The sequence below is a fragment of the Etheostoma spectabile genome, chromosome 5 (genome assembly GCF_008692095.1).
Source record: "Etheostoma spectabile isolate EspeVRDwgs_2016 chromosome 5, UIUC_Espe_1.0, whole genome shotgun sequence".
In the NCBI taxonomy this organism is placed as follows: Eukaryota; Metazoa; Chordata; class Actinopteri; order Perciformes; family Percidae; genus Etheostoma; species Etheostoma spectabile.
The window spans coordinates 8222489-8236454 of NC_045737.1; the positions used below are offsets into that span (position 1 = coordinate 8222489).

General features: G+C 38.9%; 1 protein-coding gene across 1 annotated transcript; it reads left to right on the top strand.

Moving 5' to 3' along the window:
• Positions 1–5459: 5459 nt before the first annotated feature.
• Positions 5460–13749, top strand: slc6a4b (solute carrier family 6 member 4b). The gene is made up of 13 exons (XM_032516893.1): positions 5460–5745; positions 6681–6815; positions 7012–7231; positions 7383–7521; positions 7632–7766; positions 9093–9196; positions 10311–10438; positions 10540–10652; positions 10867–10998; positions 11176–11275; positions 11417–11517; positions 12060–12227; positions 12311–13749. The coding sequence occupies exons 1-13, from the start codon at positions 5520–5522 to the stop codon at positions 12389–12391; spliced, it is 1782 nt and encodes a 593-aa protein (XP_032372784.1). The 5' UTR covers positions 5460–5519; the 3' UTR covers positions 12392–13749.
• The last annotated feature ends 217 nt before the right edge of the window (positions 13750–13966 follow it).

A 13966-nucleotide genomic window follows, 5' to 3' on the forward strand; every position in this document is an offset into this window, starting at 1 on the left:
TGAAATGTTATCAAGATAGTTAATACAAATAGAAAAACAAACAGGGGCATATAAATTATAACACATGGAGAGAGGACTCATGTGTTTGTTGTAGGTTTCCCCGACATGAAAACATCAGGCCTGTGTCTTCACGCCATCTTGTGGTTCAGATAAGGAAATAGCTACTGGGAGACAAAATGATGAACCAGATACTGTATCTTTAAAGATCTTTAAAAAAATGTAGGGTTATAATATGGTCAAGTCATTCATCACTTATGTGATTCAGCATCTATGATGAGACAGAAATCGGATAGGCTACATTGCATTTTGAAGGAAATTTGCTCCACCTGTTGTTGGATCCACTTGGTAAAAACACCCAGAGTTCAACGCTTAGGGCATAGCAGGTTGCATTTCTGGTTTAATACCAAAAATAGAATAGTGATGCCGATAGACATCTAACTTTGGAAAAGATACGGGTAGCCTACATATGCCAGGAAATTTGACAACTTCATATAATCCTTCTATAATCTATATACTACACTAGAAGCCTACTGGTTACACACGTTATATTGCATATTGTCCAGAAGATGGCGACTGTGTCATTTTTTATGCCCCAAATCCTAAAAGAGGACAATTAATTCCGTAAGAAGTACACATTTTCAGCTTTAATCTAAACAAAAATCATGCTTCCCATCCAGCAACACTTTTACATTCACGTGTGTATTGTATGAGTGAGAACATGTTTAGGAAAACCGTCTGAGTCAAAATAGGAGCAGGAGCGGTTGGTAGGCTTCAGTGCACCAGAGTGTGGAGTTTCTTTGGGCCATGGGTGCATTTCTGCCTGCAGATCTGAGCTGTCAGGTAGATCAGGTGGTGAAAGGATGGAGGACATAACACAGGATGACAGACTGATTCCCCCCCTTTTCCTAATGTTAACAGAACCAACAAAATGCACATTCTGTGGATGAACATGTTAATATGTGATTCTTGTCCTAAAGCTCTACCCCTTGAATCCTATTCACTTGTTGAGACATAATAATGCCAGACCAAAAACAATAACTAAACAAATTAGACATTCAAGTGCTATTTTTGGATATAAAATATTGTTTATTTCTTTTGCTGAGAACAAGGAGCCCTTTTTCTGCTTCTTTCTGAAAACTGCTTTGGTCCCAATTCGTCTCTTCTTCAACCCAGGATTCCCTTGCTGGGATGACTCACAACTTGCAGCGGCTTTAGCTAATGTGAGGTAACGGCATTCCTTGTCAGATGCCATACCAGCGGGACTTCTGCCTGAGTAAATAGCACACCAGAGCGCCTCTCCAGCTTGCCTTTGCTTACTTGTCAATGGTGAAAAACAGTATTATTTTGTATGTGTTGGTAAATTCAATGCTCACAAACAACAGCATTTACTTACAGTATAGAGTGAAATGGATCATCTGCCGAAACATAGACACGACTACGTGAACTGATGTTGTCACATTTCAGCAGATGATTAGAAAATCCTAACTTCAGTGAAGAGGAAAGGGCCATGTATGCACTTCTACGTGCTAAGGAGACACTGGAGAGAAGAAAAGTTTACAAATGGGGCCAGTAGGAAATAATTCAAATCAAATCCTACATTTGAGAAATAACAGTGCTGTGTCATGCCAACGTCTGTTTGTCTGTCAGCAAAGAGGGGCAACATGCACAGGTCCATGTGTGATTAGACTCGACATGCTCTAACAAGCACCAGGTCATGCAATAGAAGCTCCTGTCAGTCTGATGTTCTTCTGCCCATGTGTGCCAATGCAGATTGACAGGATTGTATGTTAGAGAAGGCCAGTGCTATATGTTTTGTTGTTATGTTGTTATGCTTTTGACCCTCAGGGGCTACCACACTTCGGCTGAGCAACCACAGCCCTTTTCCTCTGGCTGATTGTTTACTCTTCCTAGTCTTAACTCTGGCAAAGAGAAGACATCTGGAGAAAATTTCTGGAGACCTGTGCAAAAAAAGTCAATGCATCTTTCTATCGTTAACAGTTCACCATTTCTCAGCTTCAGGTAATGCAGCCAGACAATAAATCATTCTTAGTAAATGACAATTTATGATGGCACTGGATGCCAATTGTCCTATCTCTATGTCATATCCATTTCCTAAAGTAACTTCATTTGATGCACTCTCTCCTGCGTGACTGCCGCTCCCAGAATATCCTGTTAGCAGCCTTTTCAATGTGCTCACTGCTAAAAGCGGTGGATTTGATTACGTCTTTCTATTAGGTTTTTTTTCTAATGAGGGCAGTTGAGCTGTGATTCTCTACTACTGTCTTCACCAAACGATATTAACATAGGAATCAGAAAGGCAAGATGGCTCAAGGTGCTATTATAGCGTTCTATATCAAACCTTTGGAAGTGCCTGCTTGTTGGTTTGACCATAGTACCAATTTAACTTTTTCTTCATCTTTGACCCACCTGTTTATTGTCTTTACATTGATTTATTTATGTTATCCATAATGTATTTATTACTTCTATGTTTAATTGTGTTTTTTTTTTTATCTTGCTTTTGTTTTTTACTGTGAAGCACTTTGTGATGTCAAACATAGAAAGGTGCGATAAAGATAAACTTTACTTTACAAAGCATACGTGGAAAATGAGAGATTGCAAAGAAAGACATGGAAAAACACCCCAGCTTTGCACATAGAGGCCTGGCAGCATGTAGAAAAAGATCAGGTTAGAACGCTTTAGGACAACTAAATGGATTGTTGTTTTCTTAACTGCTGTTTTCAAAGAATGAACTTTGAACCACAGCTTTTAAGCCCACATGGATGAGAAGTCTTACAAATGCTCAGACATGTTTATAATTCCACGACTGGGTAACTCCATCTGCTGGTGAAGATCATGTGATACTATTGAAAGCCCCAGGACAACCACTAAATGGACCTTGTGGTGGGATTGCTTCCTTTACTGTAATAACTGTTTTTCATATGTTGTTAAAATGGGATCATAACTCATGTTGTTCCAAAGAATGTGTTCTGGTGTACAGTCCCTGACAAAAGTCTTGTCGCTTGTGTACAAATGGACCTGAAGTGCCGCTGAAATGTATTTCTAATCAAGATTCATTTACAAGAAATGGCTCATTTCAATCCCAACAGCTTTTGTAATAATGTTTCAGTGCAAAAAGAAACTGTCAAAAAGTATTCTAATATTCACAGCTTGGTAAAGCCCATTGAGTCAATTTTTGCAAAGACATAAGTGTTGTCACCTTGTCATATGAGCTTCACCTGTGAATTAGGTCTCAGGTGTGTATAAAAACAACCCCAGTACACACACTAGACCTTCACATCAACTGCAACTAGACCTCTGCAAACATGCCTAAGATTCACCCTGAGACTAAAGTTTTGATTATCAAGAGGCTGAAGACCAGATCCACTGCTGATGTGGCAGACACCTTCAGTGTGTCTCAGCGTCAAGTACAGAGGATTAAAAAAACATCTGAAGACACTGGAGATGTTTTTGACAAGCCCAGGTCAGGCAGACCCCGCAAGACAACTGCTCGAGAGGACCGTTTGTTGGCTCGAAAATCCAAGGCCAGCCCATTTTCCACTGCAGCAGAGCTCCACCAGACCTGGTCCCCTGAAGTCTCTGTGTCAACCAGAACGGTTTGTTGGATTCTGTCTTGAAATGGCCTCCATGGTCGAATCAGTGCCCAAAGCCAGCACTAAACAAAAGACAATTGAAAAACGTGTGGCATTTACCAAGGCCCACAGCCTGCTAAAGGATGGACGCTGGAGAAGTGGAAGAAAGTGGATTTTTCAGATGAATCTTCTGTTGAATTACACCACATTTTGCCGCAAGTATTGCAGGAGACCTACTGGAGCCCGCATGGATCCAAGATTCACCCAGAAACAGTGAAGTTTGGTGGCGGAAAAATCATGGTCTGGGGTTACATCCAGTATGGGGTGTGCGAGAGATCTGCAGGGTGGAAGGCAACATCAATAGTCTCAAATACCAAGAAATCTTTGCTACCTCTTATATTTCCAACCATAAAAGAGGCCAAATTCTGCAGCAGGATGGTGCTCCATCGCATACTTCCATCTCCAATTCAAAGTTCCTCAAGGCGAAGAAGATCAAGATGCTCCAGGATTGGCCGGCCCAGTCACCAGACATGAACATCATTGAGCATGTGGGGTAGGATGAAAGAGGAAGCATGGAAGACCAGACCAAAGAATATTGATGAACTCTGGGAGGCATGCAAGACTGCTTTCCTAGCTATTCCTGATGACTTCATCAATACATTGTATGAATCCTTGCCAAACCGCATGGATGCAGTCCTTCAAGCTCATGGAAGTCATACAAGATATTAAATTTGAATCTCACAGCACCGCTATTTAATTTGCTGACATATTTTAGTATTTGTAGTAAATTTGTTCAATTTATGCAAAGGCGACAAAACTTTTGTCTTGCCAAAATTTGACCTTTCTGTCTTGTTTAAATAATAAATCTTTTTTTTTAGAGAAACTAATTTATTTCAGTGCATTGAACATCATTTTGGAGGGTTTTAGCTTTTCATATGAGCTATTTCTTACACCATTGATTAATTAATAGGTTAATAGCAGGTGTTTCTACAAAATAGATAAGCGACAAGACTTTTGTCAGGGACTGTATACATAGGCCACTGTGATTTTGTGAAGATAGAGCTATGTATGCATCATTAGTGTTGAAGGATGATAAACAGCATATATAAATCTTGATTACAATTATTTACTTATTATTGGGAAACCTGTTGCTTAAACAGAATAAAAACGTATGTTTTAAAAGCGCTCATTTCATAAGCTCACATTTAGAAGCTTTAACACAACATTGGCTAGTGTTTTTCATATGTTGGAATATTAGAACTCAAATAGACTTAAAATGTCTAATTTTCCATTGAAAAGGGGGGCCTGAAACCTCATGGAAAATATATATTCAAAGCCTCTATTTAAATATTGGAATGTCCAATTCAAAAATCTGGTGTTGTGATTGTGTGAATGTGTGAATGTGATTTGCAACATAAAGTTGATTTAAGCAAAAGGTGACCGTGGTGAGCTCTGCCTGTCACATCATCAAAGCCAGTAAAGGGGGATGATCTAAAAACCATCAACATCAGCATTTATTTTTTGGAAATCTTGTTGCTGTTTAATTTGAATGAAATAGAATATAGCTAAAAACTATGAACACAATGAACACAAAAATGATAAAAAATGAACACAATTCATGAATTATTTAATGGGAAAATTAACTAAAAGTGAGCAGAGCTGCAGCCCTGTCAGTTTAAGCTCGGCTTAACTTACTCACATGCATCTTATTGTTCATCAATAACACATAGGACCTCTAAATCAGCTTGAACTTTTTTGGTTGAAAGTGTGTGCCAGCAGTAAACACTTCTGTGATCTCTCTCCACTAACAGGTATCCCCAAGTGTCCGCTGCAGCTCCAACAACTCCTCCCACTCCTCCCTGTCATCACCACAGGAGAAACACCCTCCTCTCTGTGGAGCTGCACCTCTGACTGACTTTTCACAGTCCGATGCCCCGACAGGACTCAGCGGTCATGGCCGGCAGTCTGACCCGCCAAGGCTCCCCGAGCCCCGGCTACAGCTCCAACAACGCGGCCCCGGTGCCGGCCATCACACAGACGGACTCCAGGGACAAATGGAGCAAAAAGATGGATTTTCTCTTGTCTGTCATTGGCTTTGCGGTGGACCTGGGAAATGTTTGGAGATTTCCGTACGTATGTTATCAAAACGGTGGCGGTAAGTAGTTTAGAGATTTTAAACCAGGACAATCCAGCTTCATTTCATACATTAGGATTTGTGTAACTTGACGTCTAATGTAAGAAGCCACTTTGCAAACACTTTTCAATCGATTCAATCTCTCTGGCTTTGAATTATTCAAAGGACAGGCTGAAGCTTCGCATCTGGCAGCAGAAACTGTCCATGGTGCTGAAGTGCGCATCTGTAGCCTTCTCAACACTAAAAAGTTTTCTTTAACACTTTTCCTAAGACATAGCCCGTGTTTAGCCTACTTTTCTTTGGTCACTTTTCAAACATTTTTTTTTTTTTACAATACATGAGATTTACAAATTCAAACGTTTTATGACGCTTTATTTCCATTTTTTAAATACCCTTTTTATCTGATCGGATCAGACATTACGTTTTTTTTGTTTGGAAAAGGTTATGCTCTTAGTTCTACTTTAACATCAGCAACTACAGTCGGTTACATTACAGCAACCAATCCGGTTGTAAAGCAAAGGCAAGTTTAATTATACACACACCCTCCAACATGGAAATTCAAAGTGACGCAGACAAGACATAAAACGGTATTAAGACCAGATTTAAAATACAATTAAAAACACAGACCAAGATTGGAAAATAATGAAGATAAAGAAGATTAAAAAAAAGATTTTGTGTGTGAATATCCATGTTCAAATAAAGATTTTGATACTTGTAAATCCCTATTTATCCCATAACATACCCTTTAGCTTAATTAGCCGATGTAAAAACGAAGCCAATGAGAAGTCTATTTTTTTCAAATTTCCATTTATTTTTTCATTTTGTGATTCTTAAGTCATTATTCTTGACTTCATAAATGCCCTCACCTTGTCATTACACACCAGACAGACTAACAGTCATCAAGACCTTCATTTAAAAACCCTACATAACGTGTCCCCTCATGCATCTCTGTCCAGGTGCTTTCCTTATTCCCTACATTTTGATGGCCATCTTTGGTGGTGTGCCCCTCTTTTACATGGAGCTGGCACTTGGGCAGTTCCACAGAACCGGAGCCATATCCATATGGAAACACATCTGTCCCATTTTCAAAGGTGAGGCCTCACACTGCGCTGCTCAACAGCAGACATTCAGATAGTTACCTTGGGTAATCTGTGACTCAGTGATAGGGTTTTCATTTGAATCTTCTATCTCTATGTTGTTCAAAAGTAATTTTATCACTGTAAATGTATCCCCCAGTGACTCATTATAGAGACATTTCCCAAGTGACTTCCTCCTCTTCTGTTTCAGGTATAGGATATGCCATTTGTATCATCGCCCTGTATGTGTCCTTCTACTACAACACCATCATTGCCTGGGCCCTCTTCTACTTCTACTCCTCTTTCTCAACCATCTTGCCTTGGACAAACTGCGACAATGTGTGGAACACCCCCGACTGCACCAACTATTTTGGCATTGACAACGTCACCTGGACAAATTCCTCAAAGTCTCCGGCAGAGGAATTTTACACGTAAGTGCATGTAAGTGTGAGTAACAAAAACCACATATATAAATAGCTTTTACAGTAATACTCTACACAAATATTGTCGGCTAGTGATGTAGTACGGGAAATGTTGTCTTGCATGCTGAAACTGTGGATGCATGTCTTTTTATCATTACAGGAGGAATGTCCTTGAGATCCACAAGTCATCAGGGCTGAGAAACGTCGGGGGTGTTCGCTGGCAGCTGATGCTCTGCCTTTTTCTCATTTTCACCATTGTTTACTTCAGCCTCTGGAAGGGCGTGAAGACTTCAGGGAAGGTAACACACTGCAGCTGCTTCATTACCATCATAGTGTAGAAAATAATGTGTTTCTTCCTTACTTTAATCATACTTCTATGACTTAATTTATCTCTTTTCTTCCACACCAGGTTGTGTGGGTGACCGCCACCTTGCCCTACATAGTGCTTTTCATCCTGCTAATTCGAGGCGCCACTCTGCCAGGAGCCTGGAGAGGTGTGGTGTTTTACCTGAAACCCCAGTGGGGGAAGCTGCTGGAGACCAGTGTGAGTTGTACAAAGTTGGCCAGTCAGCTGGTTTGTCAGAAAAGGTTACAATTCACTCTTCTCTAACAAAAAAAGCACAATCATACATCATATGTTTGGTCCCTTGAGAATGACGTTCTCTTAATTTAAAAGATCCATATCAAAGCAAAATTCAATTCAACAGTGTTGAAAAGGTGCTCAAACCTTATGATTGATGATGAGAAAGAAGATGAAGACAGAAAAGCTTAAATACATGAAGATAATAAACTGAGGACTCTTAGTTTGCACCTGGTAATGTGGAATGATTCATCACTACATTCTGGTTTCACAACCAAGAAATGTTGCTTCATAGTTTTTCTGTTATTTTATTCCATATGTTTAATTTGACCTATTATTTTTCCTTTATTTATTTTTATGTATTTCAACAGATGTGGACATGTTTTTTCAAAGCATATATTATCCTTAACAGATATAATCTCTTTTGTCCACCATTTCTTTCAGAGAAGTTTGTATATTGGTTCATGAAATACAAAAATTGAATGAAATGCCCCATTTCACTCTGAATAACTTCCCAAAAGGACTTTAACTCTGGGAAAGAACAGAGGATATGACTAAGATGTGTTTCTCCACTGTCCTGCCAACATTTAGGGATTCCTGAATTTTGTTTAACTTGTTGCACTGATGTAATAATACATTTAGATTGTCTAATCATGAGAGGCAGTAGTTTAATATTTACCTCCATTCCTTTTGAGCCACTAAATCCATGAGAATCTGCCTATATATATTTTTTATTTAGATCTATGAAACATTCTAATTTTCCTCTCCAGCTCACTGCGGTTGTTTGCTAAACATGTGTGAGTGCTTTAGTTGGAAGAGAATATGGATGAGACGAAATGAGATGCATAAATAAGCCACAGAGCAGGATAATAAGATGCATAATTGGTTTAGATTTTCTGCCCATTAACAAAGGCCTCCCTTTCTGTCTCCCTCACCAATGTCCAACGCTGCCCTCTTCTTTTTAATGCCGAATGCGTGCTGCTCTTTAGATCTCCCTGCGTACAGCTGGGCGACAACTAGATTTCTACACGACTGACACCACACATTTTCTGCTTGGCAAATTATACAAAAGGATCAAATAAATAAAAATCTAATAAAAAGGGGAATTTGAAGATATTTATTTCATTTGGAGGGTGACTTAAATCACTGAAAGGAAAGACCTGGCAGAAACCGGTTCCAATCTGTGTACGAAATACTCTATTTTGCATGCTGTTAAATACAACAGCGACCTCAAGCCTCCCAGAACGTGAAGTCTTAGAAATAATGTCTGTAATGTTCTTTCTTTTCTAGGTTTGGGTGGATGCTGCTGCTCAGATATTCTTCTCATTGGGGCCCGGGTTTGGGGTTCTCCTGGCCCTCTCCAGCTACAACCCTTTCACAAATAACTGCTATCGGTAAGAGCTAAGCTGTAATGTAGACCCCCCCCCAACCCCAAACACTGAGTCATTTGGACCTACATTTGTGGTTTGAACACAGTTTAATAACCTGCTGTTGGATTTAATGATTGCGTTTAATAACTTAAGTGCACAGTGCATGGTCAGAACTCTGAGAGCAGCTGTGGGATTTATGCTCATGCATTAAATGAGACAGTGTGGTCGAGACAATGTTATTAGAGACATGAGTGGTAAATACTACATGCTGGTTATAAATGCCACGCTGTACACAGCAGATTAAGCTGTACAATATGACTAACAGTGGGTGAGTGTCTGATGTGATTAGTAGAGCAGAGTGGCATTGGAAGGAATACACGGATCATGAACCAATGCTGCCGTTTCCTGAACCATCAAACATATTTCAACCACACACACACACGCACACACACACACACACACACACACACACACACACACACACACACACACACACACACACACACACACACAACACATATGTTTATACTTCCAGACTTCCAGACCCATTCCAGATTTAGCTTTTCAATTTAGTTTTTGATTAAAAAAATATAGTGTATATGCATTATTTGCCATTCAATTGTCTTCTTTATAACATTAGAAAGGTAATTTCCAATTGCAAAATACCTGGCAAACCAATTCTGGCTCAAAACATTAATTAAAAAAGAAATACTAACCGGAAGTCCTTTGGGAGCGTGAGTTGTAAAGCGGATGTTTATTTATTTATTTAAAACACTTAATGAATAATTCTGTCGAGGCTGCCTGCAAATGGAAGATTTTCCTTTACTAAAAGCCTTCTGCCAATTGACGCTTGTTTATTAATCCAAAGACAGATCTCTAATGAACACACAGCAAACTTCAGTAGGGGCAGTGTTGTGAGATGGCTAGTTGCTAGCCAGGAGCAGCATTAATGTGTCAGACAAGAGAGAGACAAGAGAAAATATAAAGGACTTCATCAAACAAAGGTCAGAAGGGTCAGCAATGTGTTGAACAGCTTTCAGCTCAGACAGCAAGAAAGACTAGGTTTAAAGAAGAATTTTATGAATGACGATTATTATGCTGCAGATCCTTGACCAGGGTTTAATTTCTTCCTCAACAGTGACGCTATTGTGACAAGTTTGGTGAACTGTCTGACCAGCTTCGTGTCAGGGTTTGTGATCTTCACGGTGCTGGGCTACATGGCAGAGATGAGGAAGGTGGAGGTGGAGGATGTAGCCAAGGATAAAGGTCGGCAAATTAGTTTAATATTTAAAATCACCAGAAGACTCTTGGTTAGAAATCAAATGCTTACCCTAATCTCTTCACATTCAATATTGTCATGCTTTCAGGGCCAAGTTTACTCTTCATAACATACCCAGAAGCCATTGCAAACATGATGGGCTCAACCTTTTTTGCAATCATCTTTTTTGTGATGATGATTACGCTGGGACTGGACAGCACGGTAAGAACTGGGAACTTTGGATGTACATGGTGTCCACACGGTCACTTTATGTACAGTATAGCAGAAAACTATTCAGCTGTATGCAATGTTGTCGTGATGACCATTTTACTGACAAAAAAGCATTTACACGAATTGAATGGCTTTAATATCACTACGATATAATAATGTATATTTTAAACTTTCTTACAATAACAGCGTTCTCTGTGTGTTTCAGTTTGGTGGGCTGGAGGCGATCATCACTGCTGTGTTGGACGAATACCCAGATCATCTTGCCCACAGACGTGAACTTTTTGTTCTGGGCTTGGTAGTTGTCTGCTTTTTGGGCTCTCTGAGCACTCTTACAAATGTAAGTTCTTCACATTTTAAATTAGTTGAACCAAAGAGAACAACCCCTTGTTAGCTCAATCAATCACATTTACAGTAAGGTTTGGGGGGTTATGGATACATTGTGGTGAATTAAAAAGTGACATTTGCAGTTTGATGATGGATTATGTAAATAGTCAGTGTACAATGTTATTGACAGGGTGGTGCCTATGTGGTGAAGCTGCTGGAGGAATTCGGAGTAGGATGCTCCATTATTGCTGTGGGTTTCCTTGAGGTCATTGCGGTTTCCTGGTTCTACGGTAAACAAGAGATTATGATCGACTGACTGGTATTCAGTGGCTGTTATCTGCAGTGTCAAATGATGACCCTCAATAATCAAATACATTGTTAGCGTATCAAAAACAAATAACTGCATCGCATGTCCATTTTGTTGCTTTCAGGCATCAAACGATTTAGCAATGATGTTCAGTCCATGCTGGGCAAATCTCCAGGATTATTCTGGAAGGTGTGCTGGGTTGCCATCAGTCCAGCATTTCTAGCGGTAAGTTATAAAATATTCTGAACCTTACAACAAGTGGAGCTAAATGTCCATAATGCTGACAATTACTGAGATTATATAAAAAGACAATATAAGTAATACCCACCCTGTAGTCCTTAAATAAGATCAAATAAGCATAATTCCTTTAAGTCATCCAGAGACCAATGGACAAAAGTGGACCAGGACAAAACAAGCTGTGTAACATCAAAAGACTACTGGACCAATGGCCTTTGAAGACCTAACAACTGACCCCCGCTCTGTAGATTAAACCCTCCACTAAATGTAATATCTTTATCAAGCTCAAGCAAATGTCAATTTCCCTTCTTAACATATAGTTTAATATCCTTGTCTCTTATTTGAATCCATCTTTCTGGTTGTCTTCCTGTTGAAATTTTGCCTTATTGCACAAATTATTAAGATCAAAACATTGTGTGGAAGTGTGACAGATATATTACCTTTCCCCAATTCTATGTTTGAATACAAAAGTTACATTTACATATGAAAATCTTCAATATGGAAATGTTATGTATCCCATCTCTTCTCAGTATATTATAGTGAGCTCCTTGCTGAAAGCACCGCCCCTCACACTGTTTGACTATAAGTACCCTGACTGGAGCATCACAGTGGGATACATGATTGGCTTCTCATCCTTCATGTGGATCCCCATCTACATGGTCTACAAGCTGGTGTGGACCCCAGGATCTCTCAAACAGGTCAGTGTGCAAAATGTTGAAAACATGAACTGCTCTGACACATTTTCCTTTTATTTAACTTCTGACAGTCTGGTTTTCCACAGAGGTTGGCGGTTTGTCTCAGACCAGAGAGGACCATACCAGACATCCACGCTGACAACCTCAACATGGTTATTGTGCCATAGAAAGAAAAACACCTTAACACAAGAAGAAAAAAAAAAAGTGTAGTTTCTATTCAAACCACAGTTTTAGGTTATTATTTGTGACTGAACCAGAACATCTGACATCATGACTGTTACCTGCTGATGATGTCCACCATGTCAACTTTCACTGCGCATGCACACTCTGTAAAATGGTAAATGCTGCTAAGCTCGTAATTTAGGAGGAACTGAGATAGCAATACTCATACCTTACCGTAGTAGCTTCACCGGTTGCCATTTTCAAGTGTTGCATTCGTGCGGTTGTAGGAGCCAGTAGCGATTACTTAAACTTAATGTTCTGCTTTTCCCCTTAATCAGCTTAATCAGCTCAGAACAATATGCCAAGGAAAATAAAAACATGTATTTCCATATGTAACATTCAGCACATTATTTTTATTGCATGGGGCCATTTTCTCTTGTTAAGTTGCATATTTTTTGTAGTTTGTAAAAGTTAAATGAAACAATGGAAGTGTTGCACTTTGAGCAACAATGAGGTTAGTACAGTTTTGGCAGCAGTGTTTTGCATGTAATTTCATGTAATAAAAAACTGTATTCAGTGGGCTATTTATCCTCTCAGTGGACAACTTACTCTACAGTTTTTCAGCTAATGTTTTTCTTACCTGCTCTGATGTATTTTTGTGCCATTTTGAACAGATAGTACATGTTTTTGGTGGACCTAATTCTAAGCACTTGTTTTAGCTGGACAGAAAGGTGAGAGAGATTAAATAGGACCATATCTAAATCCGTTTGACAGTAAATTACAAACCCTCCTTTATTTTTTCCCAATGATGTATTTCATATTTATATAGTGGTAGTCTGTAATACAGTGCTTGTATAGGATTTCACACCAGCTGCTGGATATGTCTTCTAAGTGTGTTGTTTTTGAATTTGTATTATAGAATGCAGAACCTATGTACTACATGGAGATACAGTACAATATGTACAGTTGGACTATGTACAACTGTAAATATATTGGTTCTTTATATTTAAAATAAATTTTGATCTTCATCTGGAGGCCTTCATTTAACTACAGATCGCCTGTTTGCCTTAATCTGCCTAAATAATACACTGTATGTACAAGAATTGTAAAGGTTATATTAATATTGTGCCTCTCCAATGGTTTTATTATTTAATTTAAGACTGATCAAATATTTTCTTGCAGACACACAGCATATCTCTTGTGTCTTTGTTACATGTTAAACTTATCTAAAAGCGCTTTATACTTTATTGATATTCAAAGAATAATGTGATGAACAGGGTGATGATTGTTGTATGATTTCCGTCCTTTTCAACCTGGTTTATGTACTAGTTAGATCTGTATAAACTAATCATAGTGTATATTACATATTTTATCTTTGTGCTTCTTTTCATTCCTGGAGGTTAAACATGAATATAAAAAAAACAAAGCAAACACTATTTAGAAAAATTCCACTCTCTATATTACATTAAAACTAAGACTTAACACACTTAACTCACAATGAAACTTGGGTGCTGGATCCTTAATGTGGATAACAATATAATATTACCACTAAAGTCTTTGTAATGGGTGGCAATAAAAAA

Bases quoted from the DNA above. Each gene is read 5' to 3' on its own strand.
- slc6a4b (XM_032516893.1), top strand. From the start codon at position 5,520: ATGCCCCGACAGGACTCAGCGGTCATGGCCGGCAGTCTGACCCGCCAA. The intron at 5,746-6,680 runs GTAAGTAGTTTA...ATCTCTGTCCAG, and splicing joins ATGTTATCAAAACGGTGGCG to GTGCTTTCCTTATTCCCTAC. The intron at 10,653-10,866 runs GTAAGAACTGGG...TGTGTGTTTCAG, and splicing joins CGCTGGGACTGGACAGCACG to TTTGGTGGGCTGGAGGCGAT.